Genomic DNA, 27,573 nt, shown 5'->3' with positions numbered 1-27,573 from the left:
TTCTCTTTTCTGTTTGTGTTTGGTTCTACCCTAGGTCTGTGAGCTACCCAGCCTCCAGTTCCTGCTCATCAAGGCAGTGTCTGGCATGGGCTTCCGTGAGAGTCTCAAATTAGACCACTTATTAGTTGCCACTACTACCCCTGCACATCTTGCAGACCTTGTAGGTCTAAGGTTTTGTGAATGGGTTGCTGTCCCAATCCTAACCACTGGAAGTCTCACCTGGTTACAGATTAATCGTTCAGACTCCATATCCTTCAATACTAGGACTCCTGTCTAGGGTGACCTTCATAGATGCCAGGGAGTTTCTGTTGAACTAGGTTTCTACCTCACTCTGCATATGCCCTCCAATTCCAGCTGTTTCTCCCTTCATCCCACCACCTGATCCTTCCATTTCCCATCTCCACTTGCCCCCAGTCCACACACAAAATGGATTCTCTATCCTCTTCCCAGGGAGATCCATGCATACCAAGAGCCCTCCTTCTTGTTGCTTTGACTCTTTGGATATATGGATTTATAGCATGCTTATCATATACTTAATGGCTAATATCTGCTTATAAGTGAGTACATATCATGTTTGTCTTTCTGTGCCTGGGTTACCTCATTCAGAATTTTTTTTTTCAGGTTTTGTGATTTTTTTTTTTAACAATTGAGCAATGCTCCATTGTGTAAAGTTGCCACATTTTTTTTTTATCTATTCTTCAGCTTTTCCAGGGCCTGCTATTATAAATAAAACTACTGTGAACATAGTTGAACAAGTGGTGGGATGAAGCATTTTTTGGGTATATGATTGAGTGGTTTAGCTGGGTCTTGAGGTAAATAGAGCACTCTCACCTGCAGTAAAGGAGTGTTCCCCTTGCTCCACATCCTCACTAGCATGAGCTGTTACTTTTCTTTATTTTTTGTTTGTTTTTTTTTTTTTTTTTTTTTTTTTTTATCTTAGTCATTCTGACAAGTATAAGATGGAATCTCAAAGTCAGTTTATTTTGCATTTCCCTAATGGCTGAAGGTATTGAACACTTCTTCAAGTATTTCTCAATTATCTGAGGTTCCTCCTTCAAGAATTCTAGTTGATCTATACCACATTTTTAATTGGATTGTTTAGTTTGTTAATGTCTAGTTTCTTCAGTTCTTTATGTATTTTGGATATTAGTCCTCTATTGGATGTGGAATTGGTGAAAATCTTTTCCTATTCTGTGTGCTGTTATTTTGTCCTAATTACAGTATCTTTTCCCTTACAGAAGCCTTTAAGTTTCATGAGGTACCATTTATTAACTGCTGATCTTGAATTGGTCTCCTATACCAGTGCATTCAAGACTATTCCCTACTTTTCTCTTCTGTCATGTTCCATATGTCTGGTTTTATGTTTCAGGTTTTGATCCACTTGGACTTGAGTTTTATACAGGGTGATAAATAGGGATCAATTTGAATTATACATGCAAGCATTTAGTTAGATCAGCACCATTTGTTGAAGATGCTTTCTTTGTTTCATTGTGTATTTCTAACTTCTTTATCAAAACTCTGGTGTGTATAGGTGTGTGCATTCATGTCTGGGTCCATTGAGTAATATGTCTGTTTTTATCCAATACCATCTTGTTTTTATTACTATTGCTCTGTAGTACAGCTTGAAATCAGGGATAGTGATACCTCTAGAACTTCTCTTATTGTGCAGGATTAACTAGCTGTCCTCTTTTGTTTTTGTTTTTCCATATGAAGTTTAGTATTGTTATTTCATAGTCTATAAAGAATTGCATTGTAATTTTTGTAAAAATTGCACTGAATCTGTAGATTGCTTTTGGTAAGATTGCCAATGCAACTGTTAATCTTCCTGATCCATAATCATTCACTCTTCTGATATCTTCTTCAGTCTCCTTCTTCAGAGATTTGAAGTTTTTGTCATACAAATGTTTCACTTGCTTGGTTAGTTGTCCCATGATATTTTATAGCTTTGAGGCCATTGTAAAAGATGATTCTCTGATTTCTTTCTCAGTCTATGTGTCATTTGTAAATAGGAATGCTACTGAATTTTTAAAGTTAATCTTATCAATGAAAACTCAGGAATCAGGTATAGGGGTTAATGTGTTAATGCCATAAAGTAGGGTAAAAAAAAGGTACAGTAATTAGCTAATAAAGATTAATTAAAACTGCAACTATCACTAATATGCCTCTTTTGTAGTATATATTTTACTAGTCAAAATAAATCATGCATACTGAAGGGCTTAAATAATCTAAAGCAAAAAGCAAAATAAGTGAAATTTTTAGGTTTTTTTTTCAATTTTTTACATATTGTTTTTTGAGAATTTCAAATTTGGATACTTATGTCATTTTTATCGCACCCTCTCATTTCCTCCCATGTCTTCCCCCACTCTCTAAAATCCATGACTTCTTCTCCTTTAATTAATAAACATGTACATGTGCATTATCCACCACCTTTGTCTCTTACACTCTTTACTCCTCCTCTTCCACACAGATTTTGAGCCATGAGGGAAGGAATTTGATAAAGACAACAAATTGCTATGTCATCAAGCATGGAGAAATCATGCTCGTGCCCAGCTAGATATTTTATCAGTATTGACTAATTTTCATGGTGCTGGAAGGTACTTTGCATCCTATTAGAGAAGAAAAGTAATCATCAGTATAACACAAACTGCAAATCCTGTGACCTACAACTATGGCCTGCCTATAAGCTCTACAGGCACAATAGGGCACAGGTGTTATAGGAGTAACCAACTGCTTTTTAAAATTGGATTTAAGGCCTACTCCATGAGAAAAAACCCACATCTAACAATGCTAAAGTTGCTAAGATCTTGAAACGAGGTAGGTCATGGACTATAGAGGAAAATTTAATATTATTATTCTGCTAAAGAAACATAGCAATAAAATGCCTCTATTGACATATTGCTATACCCATAGATGGGTGCATCAAAGAAGCTTCTCCTTGCAGTAGATGCTAATTAACACAGAGATCCACAGGGTGTAAAGAGTAAGACACTTTGGGTGTCTTTTTGAGAATTCTATTCAGATCCATTTTTAATTGGATCATTCTTTTTCCTTGACTCTTGTTCTTTTGAGTTCTTTGTATATTCTGTGTACATCTCTTTCAGATGAACATCTGGTAAAGATTTTCTCCCACTCTCTAAGTATCCTCATCAGGAAACTTGATTGTTTCCCTTGCTACACAGAAGCCTTTTAGTTTTATGAGACCACATTTGTGCTTTGTTACACGGAATTCCTGAGTGAATGGAGTCCTATTCAGAAAGTCTTTCCTTACACCTATATCTTACAGGGTATTGTTTATGCTTTCCTATAGTAGTTTCAGGTTTCAAAATAAAGTCTTTGATACTGCTCTAATTTCATTCTACTTGTGGACATCCAGCTTTCCCAGCACCATTGTTGAAGATGCCATCTTTTCCCCAGTGTATATGTTGGACATCTTTGTCAAATATGTGATGTACTCATATTTGGGCTTATATTCTGTTCCATTTAACTACCATGCTGTCTTCATTTCCATAACTCTTAAATGCAGCTTGAAGTTTGCTTTTAGAATTTTTCTTTTTGCTTAGGATACTTTGGCTATCTCTCCTCTTTTGGGATTCCAAATTAATTTTAGAATTTTTTTCTCTTTCTATGAGGTGTGCCATGGAGATTTTTGTTTGGATTGCATTGAATCTAAATTATTTTGGAAGAATAGTTATTTTCTCAGTAATAATTTTACCACTCATTAACATAGGATGCTTTCCATCTTCTACTGTCTGTTACAAATAGTAATATTTCAATGAATGCCTTCCCAGTATGTTCATTATTGTCACTTTACTGGTGTTCATCATTTCTAGAAGTTTTCTGTTGAAATTTTTGGGATTTCTTGTCTATAACATTCTATCATCTGCAAATAGGAATGAATTGACTTCTTTTATTACTTGTATTCCTTTAACTTCCTTGTCTTCTCATATTGATCTAACTAGCACTTCAAACATGTGATAGTTTGAGTTAGAATGTCCATAATCACCTCATATATTTGAATACTTGTTTCCCAGTTGCTTTAGGGAGGTTTAGGGTGTTGAAGCTTGCTACCCCTGGAGGTGCTTTTGACAGTTGAAAGATATCTCCAGTTTGCTCTCTCATGCTTGAAGATATCAGATTCCTGCTCCTGGTAACATGAAGGCCTTAGGTGCAGGAATGTTTTATAATATTTGGACTGATCTCTACAACTGCGCATTTTCTTTGGTTGCAGTTTTCTGTTGTGATCTCTGGCAAAAGGAAATTTCCTTGATGGAGAGGTATAGCACAAATAATAAAAACCCAGAGACAGATATTGGGGTTCAAGCTAAAGATCAAAGAAGCAAAGCAGACAGAGAGTCTCACTTCTATCAATGTGATCTCAATCAATGTGATCTCAGTTCTACCAAGGGGCAATCCACTAGACCTCAGATTGCATCTCCAGACTGCATTGCTCTCCACAAAGCCTCAGAATCCTAGACTGCTCCTTATATATGCTCTAGAGCTGGGATTAAAGGTGTGAGCTCTGCTTTTCTTTTAGACTGATTTCCCTCTAATGTAGCCCTGGGTGGCCTTGAACTCACAGAGCTCCATCTGTTTCTGTCTGCTGAGTCCTGGGATGAAAGGTGTTTACTACCACTGCCCAGCTTCTAGAGCTAACTAGTGTGGCTGGCTTTGCATTCTGATTCTTCAGGCAACCTTTATTATTAAGTCATAAATAATATATTATCACAAGGAGTGAAGACTACACTTATGTGTGGGTATAAGGACAAGAGTTTACATATTGTTGTTAGAGATTATGCTGCTTTAGTAAATTAGAGTTGCATATTCTTCTCCAATGACCATGCATTCACTGGCATTCAGTAGTTAGCTGGGTTTCTGCTGCCAGGCATGCTTTCCCTCTTCTTGAAACATTTGTAAATCTTACTAGAGAATTGTTGCATGTATAGGCAACGAAGGAAAGCTGGGAAAGGTGGTCTTGCCCATTGAAGAACACAGCAACTACTTATCCAGTGTCAAAAAGTCATCCCTGAAAACAAACATACAAGCAACATTATAAAGACTAAACAGGGTATGTTTATTAATACATATAATATGTACATGCAGTAACAGTGAAAAAAGGGTGTCTTTGAATCTGAAAGATAATGGGGAGGGATATAAAGGGAAGTTTAGCAGGAAGTAATGCTGTAATTATCTTATAGCCTCAAAAATTTTTTTCTTAAGGTCTGGCCATAGCCGACTGCTCTACCTATTCAGAAGCTTTTGTCCCTATTTTAACTCATTTGTTGCAGGTCTGTGTAAATTGCTGATCTCCTCTTTGGTGATTTGGATGGTTGGGTTGATTCTAAAAACATGTTTGTTTAAAAACATGTTTGTTCTTTTAGATTTTCTAACTCAATGGGATATAGGTGTAGCTTTTAAAAGTATTCACTTAAGATAGTCTATGTTTCTTTGGTGTTTGTTGTAATGTTTCTCTGTTCATTTAGGTCATTTCTTTCTCTTGGCCAAGGATCTATCAATCTTGTTTATCTTCCCAAATAACCACCTCTTAGATTCATTGATTATATTATTAACTGTGTTTCTGTTTCATTAATGTCTTGTTTTGTTTTTATTATTTTTTGCTATCTACTGGATTTTGGTTTGATTTGTTCTTGTTTCTTAAAATTCTTCAGTAGCACCATTGTTATTTACTGTGCTTTTTTTTTCTGATTTTTAATGTAGCACTTAGAACTATGTATTTCCCTTTTAGGGCTGTTTTTAATGTCTCCCAGAAGTTTTAATGTGTTGTGTTTTAATTTTCCTTTAATTCTGGGATTGTTTGTTTGTGTGTTCCCTGGCTTCTTTTGCTCATTCTTCATTCAGTACTATGTTGTTTGATGTCCATGTGTTTGTGCACTCCCTAGAGACTTGTTTGTTGTGGGTTTTCAGTTTTATTGCCTTAGAGTAGATAGGATACATGAAAGTATTTCAGCATTTTGTATTTTTATGGTTTGTTTTAAGTTCCAAAATATGGTCTATTTCAAAGGAGCTTTGGTAGGCTGCTTACTAGAATGTATATTCTTTTGTGTTTCAATGAAATATTCTTTATATACCTTTAGTATTCAATTGATGTATCCAATTGATATTCCATTTAAAGATTCATTTATTTATAAATCTTTGAGTGTTTTGCCTGTATGCATATACAGTACTATGTGCATTCCTGGTATTTGCCAAGGCCAGAAGAGGTCATCAGTTCCCTTGTAACTGGAGTTACAGAGGTTTTCCAGCCACCTTGTGTGTATTAGGCACTGAACAGGTCCTCTGGAAGAGTAGCAAGTTTTACTAACAACTGAGCAATCTCTCTAGCCCTGATAATATCATACAATTCTGATGTTTCTCTTTTTATTTTTTTGTCCTAATGACCTGCTGTAGGAGGAAGTGGTGTATTAAAATCATCTGGAACTGTAGTTAATCTGTATCTTCAAATACAGCAATACACTTTTCATGAAATTGGGTGTGCCTGAGTTTAGTACATATATGGTTAGGATCGAAATGTCTACTTAGTTGATTACTGCTTTAATTAAAATTGTTTTTCTTTATCTCTTGTGATTTGTTTTAGTGTGAAGTCTATTTGTCAGATATTAGGATAGCGAAAAGTGCTTCTTTCCTGAGCCCATTGGCTTGGAATGCTTTGTCCATCCTTTTACTTTAAGGTGGTTCCTACTTTTAAAATAAGGTGATTATCTTGTAGACAGAAAAAAGATGGGTTTTATTACTTAATCCAGTCAACTAACCTGTGCCTTTTTATTGAGAAATTAAGGCCATTAAATTAAGAGTTATTAATGAATGATGTGTGTTGGTTGCAGTCATTTTAGTTTTGTGTTTGTTTGGGGTATTTTGTTTGTTTGGTGTTCTTAGTCCTATTTTTGTGTTTCAATAATTATAGCTTCATTTATTTTCCTCCCATATTTTCTTGGCTATGCTTATTCTTCTCCAGTCTGAAATATTGCTTTTAGTATTATTCTAATTATTTCTTTTGTTTTTTGAGATTATAATATGATTACACCATTGCCCCTTTCCTTCCTCCAAAGCCTACCATATACCCTTCTTTGCTTTCCTTCAAATCCATGGCCTATTTCTTTGTTAATTGATGTTATACATACTTATGTATATTCCTAAATATACATGTACAACCTGCTCAGTTGTGTAATGTTACTAGTATATATCTTTTCAGAGCTAAGTATTAGGTATTGGATAATCAATGGTGTGCTATTCTCTAGGGAAGACTATTCCTCCCACTCTGAGCAATCCTTGGTTGTCTGTAGTTTTTTGTGTAGGAAGGAAACCTCTTGGACTCTCCCTGCTCCCAACTATATTGGTGTGTCTGTTGCTGTTCGTGTTAGGCTCTTGTTTAGGCAGTCATATTGTTAAGATTTTATGGGTTTCTGACAGTCTATATTAGTCATTGTTCAATATCTGTGAAGAGACACCAGAAACAAAGCAACTCATAAAATTAAGCATTTAATTGGGTGCTTTCTTATACTTTCAGGGATGTAATCTGTTCATAGTAGAGAGCATGGCAGTAAGCATGGCAGGTGGAGTTGAGATCTACGGGCCAAGAAAGAGAAAGAGACAGGACTTATACAGGTTTTTGAAGTCTCAAAGCCCAGTGACACACTTCCTCCAACAAGGCCACACATCCTAGTCCTTCTCAGATAGTGCCACACTATGGGGACTAAGCTTTCAAATGTATGAGCCTATGGGAGCCATTGTTTTTGATTGGTTGGTTTCTTGGTTGGTTTCTTGGTTGGTCTCTTTGAGACAAGGATTCCCAGTGTAACTGTAGCTACCCTGGAACTAGCTCTGTAGACCAAGCGGGCCTCAAACTCACACAGATCTGCTTGCCTCTGCCTTCTGAATGCTGGGTTTAAAGGTGTGCAACAACCTCCCAGTCAGTGGGGAACATTTTTCATTCAAACCACCACACATTTCTAGGAAACATAATGTGCTCTTTCTTTTACACTCTTTCAGCCCCTCTTCCATAATGATCCCTGAGCCTTAAGTGTAGCATGCATGCGTGCATGTATGTATGTATGTATGTATGTATGTATGTAATAACTTTTGGGCTGGGCTCCAAAACTGCATTGTGATTGCTTGTGTTTTGTCATAATAGTCTCTATCTGTTGAAAAGAGAAGTTTCCTTGATGAGCAGTAAGACTAAACTTATATGTGGATACAAGAACAAATATTGAAAATGTAGTTAGGGGTTATGATAATTTAGTAAAGTGGAGATTGTATGTTTTCCTCCAGGATCCATGCCTTCACTAGCACTTAGTTGGCTAAGTTTCTGATACCAAGTATGAGTTCCCTCTTATTGAATAAGTCTTAAGTCCAATTAGCTGTTTGTTACCACCAAGTTATACATGCCACTACTGCACTCTTAGGCTTATCATCCCTTGATGGTTATTTTTGTGGTTCATAGATATCATAGCTAGGTAGGACTGTTGGCTGCTTCCTTCCATGGGAAGCTTGCCTTGTGCAATCTGGTTTCATGAAAGCTTACAGGTCATTTCAAGCTCATGATATTATGAACATTACAATAATGTTTAGTTGGGCTTAGATTATGATGGAGGGGAGGAAAGATGAGTTGGTATTTTAGATAACATTTGCTGAATGAGGAATGGAGATCATGAAATACAAGGGTTTCTTGTTTATGCCTTCATGCTTCTACCTTGTTTCAATTCCTAACTGTTCTTTGAAGCCAGAAATAACTATTCTCTAGCTCTTTGAGAGCGACTGATGAGCATGGCTAGGATATGCTTAATGAGTAATTATTTTCCTGATCTACTCAAAATATTTTTAGCAAATATTTTAACTCAAGAATTTGTAAAGTACTTTGTGTCTTGGGGGGAAAGCACACTACAAAATTAGTGTTTGAGAAGTTATTGAACTCATAGTAAAACAATTCTCAAAGATTTTTGTCTGTTACGATGTCCACTGTATCCCCTGTGCTTACAATGCTTGCCTTCTTTTCAGAGGAGACAAATAGTAATATGATAAACAGTAAGATGTATAAATGATAGATAATGATGATACTCTGGGTAAAAGAAAGTATATATGAATTATATCCAAGATGGAAAGGAAGTAAAGTTATTTCATTTCTCTTGCATTAATTTCACTCTATAATAAAAGTATTCAAAGTACTTCCTTGTAGTGTCTTAACTAAAGATTAAATGAGTTACCATATTTATGTATAAAGTGCCCACCATATTTCTAGAAGATAACATAATTCTAGGATTATTTATATATTTGGTTATTTAATATTATAGCTGTCATCTTTCTTTTACTCGGGAATTCTATAATAAAGAAAAATATAACTTCCTATAATTTGAGTTACATTGTCTTGCACTCCCTGGTCTATGTCTTGCTCCTTTTGATTTGTTTGCTTTTAAAATAGGGGCACCTTTAGACCATGCTGGCCCAAAATCATTATGTAGCTAAGGTTAACTTTGATCTCTTTAGCCTCCTGCCTCTACCTCCCATGTATCGCTATAGTTGTAAGCACCCAACTTCTTTTTTCAGCCCCATCTATGGAATGCTAGTACTTTGCCCCATAACAGGAATTTTTACTTTGTTGTTGTTTCTACTTAGCATTAAAAAGGGCTCTTTCTGTACATCAGAAATTCTTAAAAGAGCTGTGCTGTGCCTTTTTTCCCCCCCTTTCTTAGACTCTAGATGGATACTGCAGAGCCTCAAGTTGGTATGCCAAAATATTGTGGGTTGTGGGGTTTCTTTTCCTTTCTTTCTTTTTCCTTTTTCACTCTTTTGGCTCTTTGGGGACCCACCTCGCAGCTCCCTTACTCTTTTTTATGAATGTCTACCCTTAGCTTGGTTTATTTCTAGCCAGGTTTTCTTAAACTATCCCATCTACCTTTTGCCTCTGGGCTTTTCTCTTTATCTATTATGTATATCTTTCTTCTTATTCATTGTCTGCTGTGTGGCTGGCCCCTTATTTTCTCGTTCCTCGATCTCCTCTTCTTCTAAGAACCTCTTCCAGTTTTCTCCTCTTTATTCTCTCTGCCTGCCAGCCCCTGCCTATTCTTTCTTCTGCCTTGCTATTAGTTTTATTTGACCAATCAGGTGTTTTAGACAGGCAAAGTAACACAGCTTCACAGAATTAAAGTATAGCATAAAAGAGTGCAACACATCTTTGCATCATTAAACAAATGTTCCACAGCACAAACAAATATAACACAAAACAATATTCTACAACATTGGCCTACAAATATCTTCATTATTACAAAAATCTAATTGCCATGATAGACTAGTTATTTGGGAGTTTGTTATATAAGAATTTACAAAATTCATAGTATACTCAGAAGGTTGTCCCTTGATACTGAAACAGAACAAAATAAGCTAAATCACTATAAGGGTAATTTCACCCAAGATATGGAAAAGCCTTATCACTCCACATAAAGCAAATGTCTCTGAAAGCCAGGGTGCAACAGAGTAAGTACAAAGTCTAAGCGTACCTTTGAAAAAGCTTTCCAAGGGGAAAATCTGTAACATTTTATATCTCTTAATGAAAAGTAAATTATTATATCATCTTCTGATGTAGAAGACATATGAATTGAGAGTTCTTCATGTAGTCAACTGACTCAACAATCACCAGTTAAGGGCCAACTTAGTGTCCTTAATAAGTCACCTCTGTATGCTTATGGCTTTTATTGGTTTAGTGGTGTTCCTACAAATACTAAGAATGTATGCTAGCTTACTAAGTGCTAAACCCCCACCCTTTCTAAGAAATGAAAATACAGTACAAATGATGAGTAAAAATTAATTTTGCCTCTTATCAAGGTGAAAGTGTGTGTTTCAGCTCTTATCGCAAACTCCTTTCTATTCCAGAAGTTGGAAACCTAATCACTTACAGAGGCCAGAATGGTGGAATGAAGCAGGAAGCCGTTGAAGCAAGCTGGAGAGCCAAGCCCTCTCTGGAGGAGCAGCCACTGCTCTGCTCCAGATAACTGTAGCAAGGCAGGGATGTTGACCTACTGTTACCACACTCACTGTCCAGTTTCTCAGGTAAACAGGAATTTTATGTTTTCATTGAAGTTTATCAATTTAAATATTGCCAATTAATTTTCAATCATTTATTATAAGCCCTGTACAAGCCAACACTTTTGTAATTGAGGTTTGACCCAAAGTGCTCCTTTTTATAACTAATATTTCATAATGCATTTATTTGTAGATACTTTATTTTCTATATGGTTGCCTTCCCATCGATACTATCCCCTGAGATACTTTATGCCTCATTTGGGCTTTTGAAATTCCCTTCCAAGTCTCCAGTGAAATATTTTGTGCATAAGTTTTCTTTGGTGAGCCAATTATCATGGCCACTCTTAGGGTCCCAGTGAGAATCAGTCCCATGCTAACAAGATCCCCTTCTAAGTGGTTATATATGATCTCACACAACATCTGTAAATATCGCTATTCAGTTTCTTTCTGATGTCTGAACTTAAACACAATAAAGGATCACTTATTTCATGTAACTTGTATGCTTTAGGGAATCCCCCTCTAAAGTATATATAGAAGCACTCTCCATCTCATTTCTTGGGAGAACTTATCAGAAGTTTAATCAGACCACAATTATGCTATATTTAACCATTGTCTGGAGATCTAGTAGATCTGTGTGGCCCTAGGTATTTATACATGTGCTGAAATATTGTCTTGAATGAGTACCTCATTGACTACATTGTTGCCATATTTTTGCTTTAAGAGTAACCTGATTTTCATTTAAAATGATTTCATACTTAAACATTACAACTGAACTTATAATACTAGAAAAAAAAATAAAATAAATACTTAATGACATTGACCAGGGCTAGTGTGTGTGTGTGTGTGTGTGTGTGTGTGTGTGTGTGTGTGTGTGTTATGGTGTGTATATATACATGTATGTATACACAGATAACAAAAGCATAAAATAGATAATATTGTACCAAACTAGAAGGGTTTTTTTGTGCAACAAAGGAAATAATCAAAAATTGGGAAGAGATAACCTATAAAATGGGAAAACTATTTGCCAACTATATATACTGAAGAGCTTAATATTCAAACCTTATGTTTTAAAACTCGTAGGAAAGTAATTCAATTTAAAAAAGAAAAATACCTTTTTCAAAAGAAGACTTGCAGAAATTTATGTTAAATCCACAATGAGATGTCTTCACTCCAACAAGCATGGCTACTGAAATGACGAATGATAACAGGTGCTGATATAGATATAGAAAGATGAAAACCGTACACATTAGTGGTTTTTTTTTTAAAAAGTAAATTAGTATAACCATTATGGGGAAAGCATGATGATTCCTAAATAAAATAAACTAGAACTGTTACCTGACCCAGCGGTCTCATAACTGTTATATATCCAAAGGATTGAATCAGTATGTGGGAGAGAGATTTTTACTTATGTATTTATTATAAAGTGTGTATATAAGTGTAGGCAGATAAGTGAATATAAAGAAAATGTGATACACACTTGGTGAGGAATATAGTACAGCCATTACAAAGAACAAAATCCTACAATTTGTAATAAACTGGAAGATAAAAGTTAGACAAAGACAAATATTGCATTATCTCACTTATTAGTGAAATCTACAAGACTTGCTTGATCTCATTGAAGTAAACAAAAATAATGGTGGTTGTCCATGGCAGGGTTTGCATGTGGAATGAAGGTAATAAAAGATGTTGGTCATAGATAACATATTTACATTTGAAGAGACCTATTGGTTAACTAGATGATGACTGTGTACTTGAATAATACTCTGGCATGCATAAAATAGCCTGCATCTGAAGTAGCTAAAATACTGTTCATACAAGGATAAAATACAATATCTGCCATGTTTAACTTGCATGTTATTTTTATAAATATGCACAAGGATTTGTTATCACTAATCTTCATGAGAATCTTCAAATACACAAAAGCAAAAATGCAACATCATAGGACTAATAGGTAGGAATGTATCACAAATAATTTTCCTTCAGAATTAGTTTATTATTTTATAGATTCCCTATGATAACCTATTATTTTTAAAGAATAATTATGAAAAAAAGACTTAAGACTATGTAGTTGAAACTAGTTTTCACTCAGTTTTTATATGAAGAAAGGACGTGGTGTTCATCTATTTATGCAGACCCTCCATTTTCACACCCTTCTATAATTGAAAAGTTACAAAGGGAAGCTTTCAAGGGAAATTCTGGGTCTCATCTGCAATCAGGAAGACTGACAATGGAATAGCCAAGTGTTATGGTATAATTTTTTGTAAAAGAAGAGGAACTGCAATTGCACATTGTTCAGTTTCCATGAGTTTGCAGGTTTTCTGCTATTTGTGTTGTTGAATTCCAATTTTAAAGCATGGTGGTCTGATAAGGTCTTGTATCTGTTGAGGTTTGTTATTCCACCTAGTATGTGGTCGATTTTAGAGAAGCTTCCATGTGGAGCAGAGAAGAAGGTATATTCTTTTGTGTTTGGATAGAATGTTCTATAGATGTCTGTCAAACCCAGTTGAGACATAACTTCTGTTAGTTCTTTTGTTTCTTTGTTGAGTTTCTGATTTGTGGTCCTGTCTAGTGTTGAGAGTGGTGTGTTGAAGTCTCCCTCTATAAGTGTGTGAGGTTTTGTATGAGCTTTGAGTTTTAGTAGCATTTCTTTTACAAATGTGGGTGTCTTTGTATTAGGGGCATAGATGTTCAGAATTGAGACTTTGTGTTGATGGATTTCTCCTGCGATGAATACGAAATGACCGTCTTCATCTCTTTTGATTAATTTTGGTTTGAAGTCTAACTTGTTAGATACTAGGATAGCCATGCCTGCTTGCTTCTTGGTTCCATTTGATTGGAAGATCTTTTCCCAAACCTTTACCCTGAGGTAATGTCTGTCTTTGGAGCTAAGATGTGTTTCTTGTATGCAGCAGAAGGATGGATTCTGTCTTTGTATCCATTCTGTTAGCCTGTGTCTTTTTATAGGTGAGTTAAGACCATTAATGTTGAGAGTGAGTAAGGACCATTGATTGTTGATGCTTGTTTGATTTAGGTTTGTTGTTGGCAGTGGTATTGTGAATATATTTGTTCTGCTTTACCCTTGGTTTCTGGTGTAGTTAGATTATCTGTTGCCTACATTTTTGTGGGCATAGTTACCTTCCTTGGGTTGGAGTTTTCCTTCCAATACTTTCTGTAGGGCTGGCTGGATTTGTAGATACGTATTGGGAAAATCTGGTTTTGTCATTAAATATCTTGTTTTCTCCATCAATAGTGATTGAGAGTTTTGCTGGGTATAGTAGCCTGGGCTGGCATCCGTATTCTCTTAATACTTGTAGAACATCTATTCAGGACCTTCTGGCCTTAAGGGTTTCCATGGAGAAGTCAGGTGTAATTTTGATAGGTCTGCCTTTATATGTTACCTGTCCTTTTTCCTTCGCTGCTCTTACTATTCTTTATTTATCCTCCTTATCCTAATCTTTTTTGGGGGGAGAAAAAAAAAGACAAAAATATTTTATAACAGCCCTAAGCACAAAGTTAATGAATGTTTCTATTAGAGCATTTTCCAGGTGCTTTTGAGAACATTAATTCCATGTTCTGTGGATAGAATACTGAGGTTTTAAGAAATATTTTCCCAGCTACAGAGAGCTAAAGTTTGCTTAGTACAAAACATAAAAATAAAATGTTTCTATTACCAAAGAACATGTGATGGGCGCTGGTGTCATATTCCTATGCATATGTTAGTTATTTGAGGCTGCTGCTATACTGTTTTTATTGTGACATATGTTAACACTTTTTAAATTAAGATTATCAAGTTAGGTTTAGGCATGGTTGCATACTCCTTAATCTCAGCACTTGAGAAGAGACATAGAAAGATATCTGTGTGTTCAAGGCCAGCCTAATCTACACAGTGGGTCCCATACCAGTTAGGGCTATGTACTGAAACACTGACTCCAAAAAGAAAAATCATCATTATACAGCAACTTTTTGGCATGTTTTTTCTACGTAATCATATCATTGCCCTCCTCCAGGACATAAATAGATTTTCCATGATTTTAATAGATATTTACAAATAATAATTTGAACACTACGATGTTCTAAGCATATATGAGGTTAACTTTTTTCAAGAACAAGCTATACTGTTATAATTTTTATGTTATAGGAAATAAGAGTTAAGGCTTACACTATTAATAAATGGTGCTAACTAGCCAACTCTACTTTAGCCTTATTATTTCCAGTAGAGGGTTTTGTTATCTCTACTAATAGTTCTATGGATTTGCAGTTTATTACCCAATCAGCTGAGCCACCTCATCCCTGTTCCACATGGTGGTTCTACATTCAACTGCTTGACAGAACTCAGCTAAGCTGGACAGACAGCTTCTCCCTTCTCAACTACAAGGGAGCTGCTTGAGGTCAGGGAAATTTGCAATCTATCACACTCATAATTTAAGATTTCTATATGACTCAAACATGGGAGTTGATAAAATTTTGTTTTTGTTTTTATTTTTTGAGACAAGGGTTTCTCTGTGGCTTTGGAGCCTGTCCTGGAACTAGCTCTTATAGGCCAGGTTGGTCTCAAACTCACAGAGGCCTGCCTCTGCCTTCCAAGTGCTGGTATTAAAGGTGTACACCACCAATGCCCAGCTGGCAGTTGATAAAATTTTATAACCAAAAATAATTGACATGGTTGTACTCTTTTGTCCATTAGGGGACAAGTGCTGTTTGCCTTATTTGTGAAGAGCGCCAAAACTTTATGAGCCTATGCCAAACCAAGACTTTCAGATTTGTGATGGATACTTTCCTGTATGACTTTACATCATTCTTGGGTTACAAACTTTTTTAATATTTTTACTTTGCTTGTATGGGTATTTTTCCTATACATGTGTCTGTGTACCACATGCATGTTTGGTGCCCACAGAGGCCAAAAATGGACACTGGATCCCCTCTAGAACTGGAGTTACAGACCACCATGAGGATGCTGGGAATTGAACACTGCTCCCCTGCAGGAGCAGTCAATGTTCTTAACAGCTGAGCCACACAAGTTGTGGACTTTTATACTTTCTGCTCAAAGAGAGCAGAACATCTAGAATCTGAGAACTTTGGTGATCAAGCAAGGAGAGATGCACTATTGAAAGTCATTCTGAACAAACTGATTAACAAAATATAGTTATGCTGATAGTTGTTTGGGGAAGCCAAGCCTCGTAGAGCATTTTGGATCACTTATAGAAGATGTTTCAAAAGATATGTTTTAGAAGTGGCCACACAGGCATAATAAGAACCAAATGAAAATAATAACTAGTTTAAAATGGGTTAATATGCTTCAAGTTTTTCTTCGAAAAGGAATACTTACAAGTAAAAATGCATGACTTAAATAGATATGTGAAGATTGGCTGGGGGCTGGATAGGCACAATGAAGTCATTTAAATAATTAATAGTTTATGAAAAGATAATTAGAGGAAATGCCATCTAAAATTACTCTATCAAACATAATTTAACAAATAGTAAAAAGGTTGTGGTTATTTTATTTATTATTCAATTAAATGATAGCTATGTTGTAGTCATTTTTTAGTGCTAATATTGTGTTTTATTCTGGTCACACCCACTGCTGTTCATATACTATTTAAGATATGAGCACAGAGGATTGTTCTATCTGAATCTTACTGTCAGTTTGAAAAATGAAGCATTCAGTCTTGCCAATGTAGGATTGGAGTAGACTTCCTTTTTATAAATATTTCATGAGCTAACTTTAAAATCATATTATAAAAGTTTAGTGATATATTTAGTTATAGCACATATGAAATAAAGTCCTTATTTTACTTAACTTAAAGTCTAATATTGATAATTGAAAAATCATCAGCTGTTTAATTCTGTACTACTATGTATCCAAGTATATCCTCTGAGCACAGACCAGTTTATCATGTGCATCAATGTAGAATATCATCACACAAAACCAATTCATTGTGTTTTACTGTTGGTAAAGTTTGACATTATTCCAGTGACTGTAGCATTTGATGTCATTCAGAAAGATTTATGAAGAATGGCTGCTTAGTACTTGCATAGATGTCACACATATTATTTGATATTTAGTCATAGATTTTTGAGCTTGACTTTTAAATACATTTAGTAATGTATAATAATTTTATTCTTATATTTATAAGAATTTCAATGAAGCAGATTGAAGGAGGTCTACTGCAGTAATAGCACCCTGTTCATATATAAGCTTAATTTTTATATATTGTTTTATCCATTGTCTAGTGCCTTTATTAATACAATTAATATGTTACTTATTAAAATAGAAAGTTTGTACTTGTCTTCATAGAAGCCATCTCTTCTCTATAGAAGTTATCACTCAGAAGTTTTGAGATCCTTAGGCATAAATCCAGAGCAAAAAAAAAAAAATGCTTTTTAGATTTTGTCAAAATGCATACAGTCATTTACTTCTTTTAAAACCACTCATTTTAGACCTGTGATGCTAAAATGCATCATAAGCTTAAGTAATAAAAAGACAGAATGTAAAATGTGTTAACTATATTGTAATCATCAAGAAATAATTAATGTAGGAAGTGTGAATATGGGGAAGATAGGGGTTCCTTCTCAGTGTGTGTATATTCCTATGAAAAGAGTGTCAATAAGCAGATGGATATTGCTAATAAGCCGAAAATGGAATGTCTCAGTGAATTAATTGCAAATGAAGGAGTACCTGTGCTTTACATTATAGTTTTGGGGGGAAGTAACATCTTAAATTCTGAATGATCCAAAGAAGCTGGGCAACAAAGAAAACGAAGTCAGTAAAACTGGGTTCTCTCAAAGCCAATTTCCAGAGACTGATTTACATATTGAAGGGAAAATGAAAGCATTGATAGAATTTTAACAGCTATCTTCCTCCAACCACACATTTATATAAACTCACACATTTGATGTTCATCATTACAGAACTGTCTGTGAAATACAGATTAACCTGAAGCATAAACTGAATCTTAGATCCCAAATGCTAGTGACAAGGTGGTAGCTTGACTAGTATAGTCTTCTCTGTTTTAGCTTGTTTTATAGAGGTTCTTGATGCCACATAAACTAAATGGGTGTCCATAGGGAAAGAAGGAAGATTGTTGTAGATAGGCTTCTTAAGCATAGTAATATTAAAATGTAAATTTGGGAAGCAGGACAAAGTGTTCAGTTTTTATGTTGAAAGTTATAAAAAATAAAGTGTGACTGCACCTGGTTTGATGGTTATCTATAAGAGACAAGATTACCAGAGTCCTGGAAACAAGTAGAACACATTCCATATTTTGTGAAAGAATAGAATGTATAGGCTTGAGTATTTTGAGAAACATGACCTTAAGTCCTTTCCTAGGACTGTTTCATACGTTTAAAGAATGCCTAAAGAACCCAAAATTATACTCTTCTATTTTAGCAAATAATTCTGGGTGAATTACTAAGATGTGTGTAGTTATATCTTTAGGAACATTTCTCAAATTTGTTTATGGTTATTAAAGTTTTACAGAAATACTATTTTCAAAAGATAAATTCCCAAAAATTCACACCAAACATTCAAAGTAATGTTTAATGTCACACAAAAGTGTCCAAGGAAAAAATATACAAACTGGTAATGACTCAATATTCGAAAAGGAGAAGCTAAAGAGATGGCTCATCTGTCCAGGGCACTTACTACTCTTGTGGAAAACATGGGTAATGTTCTCAGTATACAACAGCTGACAGCTTTCTCTAACTCTGGTTCTGACACCCTCTTTTGGCATCTGTAGACACTGCACACATGTGCCACACATGCATGCATGCAGGCAAAACACACATATGTAAAATAAGATAAAGCAAATCTAATATATGTGTGTGTATGTATATGTATACAAACATGTATGTATACATGACAAATTTTCAAGATAAAAATAGCAAGATACATTCATACACGGAAAATATTCAGGAACAGTACAGTTTCTTTATAGAACAATCAACAGTGTCTCTATAATTAAAAACGTTCAAGCTCAGGAAACAAGTCATAGTCCTCAGTGGTACAATACTCAAACCCCAGAAAATAGGTCACCTCTCTGTTCATGGAAGAACAGAGTAGGTCACCAAATGCAGTGGGTCACCAAAAACAAACAAACAAATAAATAAATAAATAAATAAATCTTGAAAGTAAAAGAGGGATTTGGTAAATGAGATTTGAGAAGAGGGGAAGAGAGGATAGTGGATAGGGACTTGGATCAAAGTCTATTTTATTATATGTGTGTGTACATATGTATGTATACATATAATTTTACAAGAGCAAATAATGTTCATAATCTGTCACCCAACATTAAAATGTCATGCCAATACATGAATAATTATATGGCAGTGCTAATGAATACTGATCAAATATTAAAATTTAATGTTTTGTGCTAGTGAGATATCTTAGCAGGTAAAAGCTTGGCATGCATACCTCAGAACTTGAGTTATTTATCTGGAGCCCACATGAAAGTCTAAGGAAAGAACCAACTTCAGTGTTATCCGCTGACCTCCACACACATGCATGTGTGTGCCTACATATATCATTCACAAGAGTGCAGATAAATTTTAAGAAAAATCGTACATTGCTTGGGCCTGTAGGTCCACAACAGAGATATAATATCAAAATAGAAGTATAAGGGATACATCTAAATCTCCAATGGCCCTCATTGTAAGATGGTTTCTTTTTTTATTAAGTTCTTTTTTTTAATTTATCTACCAACCACAGTTTCCATCCCTTCTCTCCTCCCATTCTTTCCCCCCACTTCCTTCCTATGCCTCCCACCCATCCACTCCTCAGAAGGGGTAAGACCTCCCCCTTAGAAGTCAACAAAGCCTGGCATATCAAGTTGAGGCAGGACCAAGCTCTTCCCCCTGCATTAAGGCTGATCAAGGCATCCCACCATAGGGAATAGGTTTCAGCTCATGCACCAGAGACAGATCCTGGTCCCACAACTAGGGTCTCCACAAACAGACCAAGTTATACAGTTGTTACCAACATGCAGAGGGCCTTGAGGTCTGTTCTTCCAACTGGTATGAGTGTTGCTTGTACCTATAGGATCTGCTACTATTGCTGTAGAGGTCTGTTCATAGGGAGAATGCTCTTCCAATTGGTGCAGGTGGTGCTTGGGCCTACCTCTAGGGGCTTTTGATCTTGCCTGGGATTGTTGGCCAGGGAGAGGTTGATGACTTCTGTGGGTTTGGGTAGCAGAGTAGGTCTGGTAGATTACAGAGTCCAGTGGGTGGGATGGTAGTGGCCTGCACAGAAGTCTTACCTACTGGCTGGCTGCTGTGGCTAAGATGGGAGAGGGAAAGGCAGAGGATGTGGATGGGGCTTACGGCCTAGGGATTGGGGCAGTAACTCACTTCTTCTTCCAGTTGGTGCAGGTGGTGCTTGCGTCTCTAGGAGCTCTTGCAGGGGGGATGGTTGGACAGTGGGAAAATGATGGGTCCTAGGTATTTGGGTATGGGAATGGATATTATAGGTTACAGTGACCAGTGGGTGGCCAGCCCACAGTACTCTTACCTGATAGCTGGCTGCTGGGGCTCATTAGATGATTTCTTGCTTTCCTAGCGAAAGACCCCTTAAAGATTTTAGGCAAGTTTAAATATATAGACACAAAGAATTAAGATTGACTAGTTGTTAGCATGTTTGCACTATTTAAGTTGTTAAGTTATACATAGCATTCTGTTTAATAGCGTGTTAATTTCCTACTTAAATCTTTTGAAATCAGTTTCAAACCTCCCCTGAATCCTGTAATTTCACAGTTTTCTAGCACATCATCAGACATTCAGGTACAGCATGTTTTTAATTTGTGAGTTATGCTGTCACTGAAAACTTTATTAGGAAACCCATGACCCATTCTCAAAGCACATTTTTAATTTGGTTTCATGGCTTCAGTGACTGTATAGTACATGTTAAATTGACCACTTTTAAGGGTTCTTCACAACACAAGTCTACCAACTGTGACATCACACTCTCCAAAATACTGAGAGGTTAGATTCAAACTTATTTTTTATTTAACTGATCCATCAAGATCACCTATATAAACGTGTTACGCTACTGCTGATCCCTGATGTTTGTTTTTCAAATAGCACCTTGTAACTTAATAAAAGACTTAAGAGAGTATACCACAATATAAGGTTTTGTAAAATTTTGACTATAGACAACTCTCATCCTTGAAAAATACTGGAAAACTTTTCCTTACATTTGGATATGTATGTTTTATTTCTTCTACTATTTAAAAACTTTAGAAAGAAAAAAACACTGAAAAATAAGCTTTTTTTTTTTTTCAAAAAAGATAAATTGAATTTTACATATGATTTTGACAGCAAAGAACACAACAGTGGTTGGGTACATTTAGAAATTTATTTTCAAATTATGTGGCTTTCAACATTAAATGTACAGTTTACATATTTTCATATATTTCAGGCTACATTATTGGAATTTTAAAGTCATGAAAACACCAGATGAACCAACATGCAACACCTTGGATTCGCATTGGAAAATAAAAGAGGAAGCCAAAAGAATGTGGCCTGTAAAGGCGGGTAGCATCTGGAAACAGTAACCAGCTGGTAGTGTCAAAACAGACCACTTCAAGACAGTGGAGGCTATTTTAGTCCAGTATCAAAGTCCATGAAAAAATGTTCAACTAAAAACTTTTCACCTCTCCCTCTTCTGCTTCAGACAGGTACCAGCATAGCTGAATTATGATTTTTCCCTGGCTGAAAGTATTTGTTTTTGCCTATGTAGACCATGCCTAGGAATGAAATATTTTTTATTTAATGTAGATTATAATGGGAAACATTTTCACAATGGCAAATTTAAAGGACTTGGTTCCAAACTGAGCCGAAGCTTCCTGATGTATTTCGTAGTCCAGGCAAACTGTGCTATGTTGGCCCAGTTTTGAAGGCCACCATGATCTGTAATAGAAGGATATCATCTTATTGCTGATATCTTTGGAGCACCCCAAGCAGACACAGAAAATGAATGGAGGCAAAGAGTGTGACGGAGGAGACAAGGAAGGAGGTCTTCCAGCTATCCAGGTTCCTGTAGGTTGGCAGCGGCGTGTGGATCACAGTGGCGTGCTGTACATCAGGTGAGCTCTTCTGCTATCTGTTACCCCCATGTTTGCAATTTCAAGAGTAAGGCAGGAAAAGACTGATCTCTATGGGAACAAAATATTGTGACTGACGGCACCTAACATAAACTTAAATAGAGGACCTCTGTGCTAGAAGTACACAAGTATTTTTATTCTGTGCTGCTTAGCAATGTGAATTTCTTCAGATTACTCATGTCTGTGTAATTACTCTTTCTGCTTCTCTGTAATAGGATAAAGACAAAACAAAGCTTTCTAAAAGAAACATAAACAAGAATACTATACTCACAGGAAAATTAAAATACTAGAAATCGGCCCAGTATCTCTTAAGACTGTCATCCTAACCAGGTGTGGTGGTGCACGTCTTTAATCTCAGTGCTTGGGAGGGAGAGGCAGAAGGCTCTCTGTGTTCAAGACCAGCTTGTTCTACATAGCAAGCTCTAAGCCACCCAGGGCAACATAGTGAGACCCTGTCTGAAAAACAAAAACAAAACAAAGTTTTATCCTTCTTTATTAAATATGTGACCCCTAAGTTTATTACTCTGTAGTTTTTTAATAAATTATGAAAGATTAGATACCATAAATCTTTGTGATACAAAATATGAACAGAAATTTATCAAAGATGCATCACACCATTATATTGATGCTATTACTTTCAATGTGGCTTTTGTAACCTAGCTTCAATAGAATTCTTAAGTTCTACAAAGATAAATAGGTAGAAAGGAAGGAAGGAAGGAAAGAGGGAAGGAAGGAAGGAAGGAAGGAAGGAAGGAAGGAAGGAAAGGAATGTGGAGCCAGCCTATGGAAATAAGATACACAATGACTCATAACCAATCTTCTCAAAGTATTCCTATTACCGATATAGTTCATAGATTGTCAGAAATATTTTGTTATTAATGTAATACCACAAATTATCAGTGATATGTTTCTGTTTATGACTGTTTCAAGATTATAAAGAAAAAAGTGTATATTCAGCCTAGACCAAGTGATTCCAAAGTTTTGATAACTCCTTATGAAATCATCTTTTCACATTGCTATGAGTAAAAATCAGATCAAGTCTAGGAGTCAAAATCCAAATTAAGTTCTAAGAATCCACAGTTACCTTGTCCATGAGTTTCCAAGCCTCCCTAGTCTTGAATATCTGATAATCCTCTTAGCATGAGGCCTCCAAATCAAATCAGAACCACAAGAATTCTTGGAGAGGAACGTCATAGATAAGCTAAGAATTAAAATGTTTTCACTTTCAGTCAAGCCAGCATCAATTTGATCTGTTGGTCTCAGACCAGTTAAACTACTGCTAGAGCCTTTGGGGGACGTTCTCCCACCTTATGCTACTCCTGTGGGCACACAGTTGGGCATTTTCAGCTTAGTTTTCAGCTGTCCCTGCCTCATGGCATGGAAGGATTGCAAACAGGGATCAGTTTTCCTTCTGTTTGCAATCTTTTAAGCGTTATCTGTGATTTAAGATGTGACTATTTATATGTTAATTATTACTACCAGAAGTTAATTAAATAGCTGTAACTGAAGAAAAAACCTAACTGAGTGATAGGAATTATTTTTAAAGTATCTGGAGTATTCTTAATAGAATTTAGGAACTCTTCACTTTAGGCTAAATTTTACAAGTAAATCCCTCTGGATTGCCATCTATAAGCTTTCTTTTAAGTAAAATATTGAGCAGTTTCTTCTTACTAAACTTACTAATTCTTCATGTGAAAAAAATCAATATGATTAATTTTAGTGACATTTTTATTAAACTTATGAAAACTTTAAAGCCATTACTACCCATTTCCTCTGGTGAAACTCTAGTCTGTAATGTGAAAATTGTTGTTCTTTCATGTAATCTAAAACGCCTTAGTTCATTTAACTAAGTTGAGGATTTTCTTTCTTTCTTTTTTTTTTTTTTTTCCTTTTGTACCCAAATCACTTGTAATTTACATGAATACAGTATGAGTTGCATTTTAACCTAATCCATTTCAGGCACTGCTGCCTGTGCTTCTTCAGAGGCAGAATAGACTCCATCTAAGATCTAAGAGTGGTGCCTCACATATAAAGCAGGTTTTTCTAAATCGTCATAAATAAAATATAGTCTCAACATAAAAATTTCAAGGCACAGTATGCATTTATATTATAAAAATCAACCAATTAATAAAAAAAGTCCTAAAATGCAAATTCTGTTTTTAGACAGTCCCCTAATGTAAATAAGTATTAAAGACTTATCCTTTCATCAGACTTAGTACCTAAAGTATAGACTGGAAGTGTATCCATGCTGACTTACTTGACTGACTTCAAAGCCTGAGCCTGTGCCCTGTGCAGCTCTCTCTACTACCAAACACTCCATCTCTTCAAAGGTTCCTCTTCTTTGTCCAGTTATGCCTAATACCCCTTTCTCTTTCTGGACAGTTTTGCTGTTCGGTAGAATAAGAATTAGATCACATTTAGAAACATGTTGCAGTTTTGCTTTCTCCTCAAAGAGCTTAAAGCAGACCATATGGTTGAAATAAACAGCATTACTTTATGTGCTTTTTTTGTTTGTTTGTTTTGTTTTGTTTTAAGACAGGGTTTCTCTGGGTGACAGCCTTGGATGTCCTGGAACTGGCTGTATAGACCATGCTGGCCTTGAACGCACAAAGATCTGCCTGCCTCTGCCTCGTAGGTGCTGGGATTAAAGGTGTGCACCGCCATCATGTACTTGATGTATTTTTCCTCTTCCTTTGTCTGTTGTTTATGTCCTTTCTTAAGGAGTTTTCCTATCTTTAATCTATTGGTTTTCAAAATGCTTTCTTTCATTTTCTATGAACGTGCATATTTTTCTGAGAAATATATCTGTTCTAAAGAAGGAGAGTGTTAAAGTCTATAATTTAGTAGCTAACATAATATTGGCAAAGAAAATATTTTTCCTTAGTAGGAAAATACTATCTTGTGAAGGAACAATAAGTCTATAAATTGTGCTCTTTTATAGTATGTGTCATCAAAATTATTTCCTGATTTTTTTTTAAACTATTTTTACAGTCCCAGTGGGTCTTTGTTATCTTGCTTGGAGCAGGTTAAAACATACCTGCTTACTGATGGAACATGCAAGTGTGGCTTGGAATGTCCTCTTATACTTCCCAAGGTAACCATCACGATCCAGTACAGCAGAGTTTTGCTTTGGTTTGGTTTTTTGGTTTTGGTTTGGTTGTAGATATTTTATGTATTTGCTTTTCTCATTTGGTATCTCACTTTTGTGTTCTCTTGTCTTACATTTATTTTAATTATTATATGTGCACTTTGGAATCCTTAAAGATTGTGAGAATATAATTTTCATTTTCAGAGGTGACATAGTGACTATTTCATTGTATTTTTTATTGGAACTTTGCTTATAGTATAGTACTTTCATTCACTGCTGTGGCTACTCAGATCTGTAATGTTATGCTTAGCAGCACTGCTATCAGTATATTTGCCACAGATACTCTTAAAATCATAAAGTTCATCTCTCATAACAAAAGTAGGAAGTAAGTTTAATTACTTTAGAAAGTCAAAGCAGAATAATTTTAAAAGGTGAGCTATTATTTGGTATGAAAATAGGCAATTCTCTAATTACTCTACTAGTTTTTAAACTAAAGACTAATAAAAACCTTTTTCTTTCTTGTATGTTAATATATTTTTAACTACTGGGCTGCCTCATCCAGCCCTGGTGGGAGAGGAGGTGCCTGCTCTTGCTTGATGTGCACTGGCTGGTGTACATGGAAACCTTGCCCTTTTCTAGGGAGAAAGGAGGAGAAAGGGGAGGACAGAAGGGGGAACTGATCAGGCTGGGAATAAGTAATTAGTTATAGATGCTGTGGTTTTTCCTGTTTCTCACCTTATGCTCCTTTTGTTTCTGTGTTGAAATGCCATAGGAAGTATCTAAATCAGAAACTATCAGTTATGATGCCCTTCCCTATGTTTAATTAGCTTAGCTATCATAAATACTTTCATGGACCTCCTATAAACAGATGCTGTGATTTTTTTTTTTCCAGGTTTTTAATTTTGATCCTGGAGCTGCTGTGAAGCAGAGAACAGCAGAAGATGTTAAAGCAGATGAAGATGTCACAAAGCTATGCATCCATAAGAGAAAAATCATCGCAGTGGCCACACTCCATAAAAGCATGGAGGCCCCACACCCTTCTCTGGTGCTTACCAGTCCTGGAGGAGGAACAAGTATGTAATATTGTTGTAGGATTAGGAGATCACTCAGACTCTACTCCAAGACAAAGAATAGCTAAAAATCACTTTGCAAAGGGATTCCCCACTCTGTATGTTGAACATCCACAGTGTGGTGTGTTTTAAACTTTGAGTACAAGCAGCAAATTTTATCTGAAAAATTACTGTGCATCTATTTCTCAAATTTTATTATTCACATCATACAGTAACAGAATCAAAATCAAATTGATATTCTATGTAGGTGTCTACAGACAAGCTTACAGGCTACATTGTCTTATAGGAAAACAGCCACTTACATAGGGCTAGATTTCAATGGATAAGATCGTCTCAAATTTAGCTTATCAGTATTATCAGAAGTTTGTTTTATCTTATTACATTTTACTTTATTGTTAGCCCTCAGAAGCCTGTGTGCTTTATAATGAGAGACAGAAAGGGAGGGAGGAACTGGGATGAGGAGAGCTGGGGAAACTGTAATCAGGATATATTTATTATATGAGAAAGTCCTTTTTCAACCACAGGCAAATAAAAGGAAGTTAACCATGTTAGTTTTTTAGTCATAGTAGCTATTTGGTAAGCACTTATTCAAGTATAAATCACTTGGCCCAGAGTTTTTATGATATACTCCCAACACATACACACATTCCTTTTTAAGGAAAAATTTTAGTACATTAGTTTATTAAATTATGTTTGTGTATGCTTGCACATGGATGGTCACAGCACACACATGAAGGTCAGAGGACAACATGCAAAAGTAGCTTCTCTGTCATGAGTCAAACTCAGGTTGTCACACCTTTGCCCACTGAGCTGCCTTACTAATCCTGACACTTCCATTTGTGAAAAATTGCAGAATCACAGAAAATTGCCAGGGAATTTGTTGAATTCCCATGTGCTGTTAAGTTTGGTTTTCCAAGTTGTACATAAATATTCTTATTGACATTAAATGCTCCCTGATGAGGAAGAATATAATATCATCTGACTGTATAAATAAAAGACATTCGCCTATGCTACCACAATCCAGGGTGCTGATAAAATTCCATGAACTAACATGTAGTCTATGTTAAAGTTTCTTTCATTTTCCTACTAATAACGCTCGTAGCTTTTGTAAAAGTTCATTCCTTCTTTTAGAATCTAGAATATAATCAGAGATTGTATGCTATAATTAGCTTTTCCATTTCTTTAATCTTCAATTTCCCAGTTTATGTCTATCTTTCATGACACTGACATTTTTGAGGCACATATGCTGGCTTTGCAGAATATTCCTCAGTTGGGACTTTTTAATTGCTTCTTC

The 27,573-nt window shown here is 35.7% G+C and overlaps 1 protein-coding gene across 3 annotated transcripts in view; it reads left to right on the top strand.

The window, feature by feature from the left end:
* The window catches only part of Mbd5 (methyl-CpG binding domain protein 5), a 115,894-nt gene that overhangs the window by 35,125 nt on the left and 53,196 nt on the right, over positions 1-27,573 (top strand). For all 3 annotated transcript variants that reach the window (XR_007834548.1, XM_051184726.1, XM_051184725.1), the window contains exons 2-5: positions 10,879-11,055; positions 21,437-22,103; positions 25,113-25,215; positions 26,102-26,282. Coding sequence is in view for 2 of the 3 variants with exons in the window: in XM_051184726.1 (XP_051040683.1) it covers positions 21,991-22,103; positions 25,113-25,215; positions 26,102-26,282 (397 nt within the window). In the remaining variant the exon portion in view is untranslated. The remainder of the gene's footprint in view (positions 1-10,878; positions 11,056-21,436; positions 22,104-25,112; positions 25,216-26,101; positions 26,283-27,573) is intronic.

This window comes from Phodopus roborovskii, unplaced genomic scaffold, assembly GCF_943737965.1.
Source record: "Phodopus roborovskii unplaced genomic scaffold, PHOROB, whole genome shotgun sequence".
NCBI classification, from domain to species: Eukaryota; Metazoa; Chordata; class Mammalia; order Rodentia; family Cricetidae; genus Phodopus; species Phodopus roborovskii.
The sequence above is the reverse complement of the archived record's forward strand: the minus strand, read 5'-3'. Positions and strand labels throughout refer to the sequence as shown.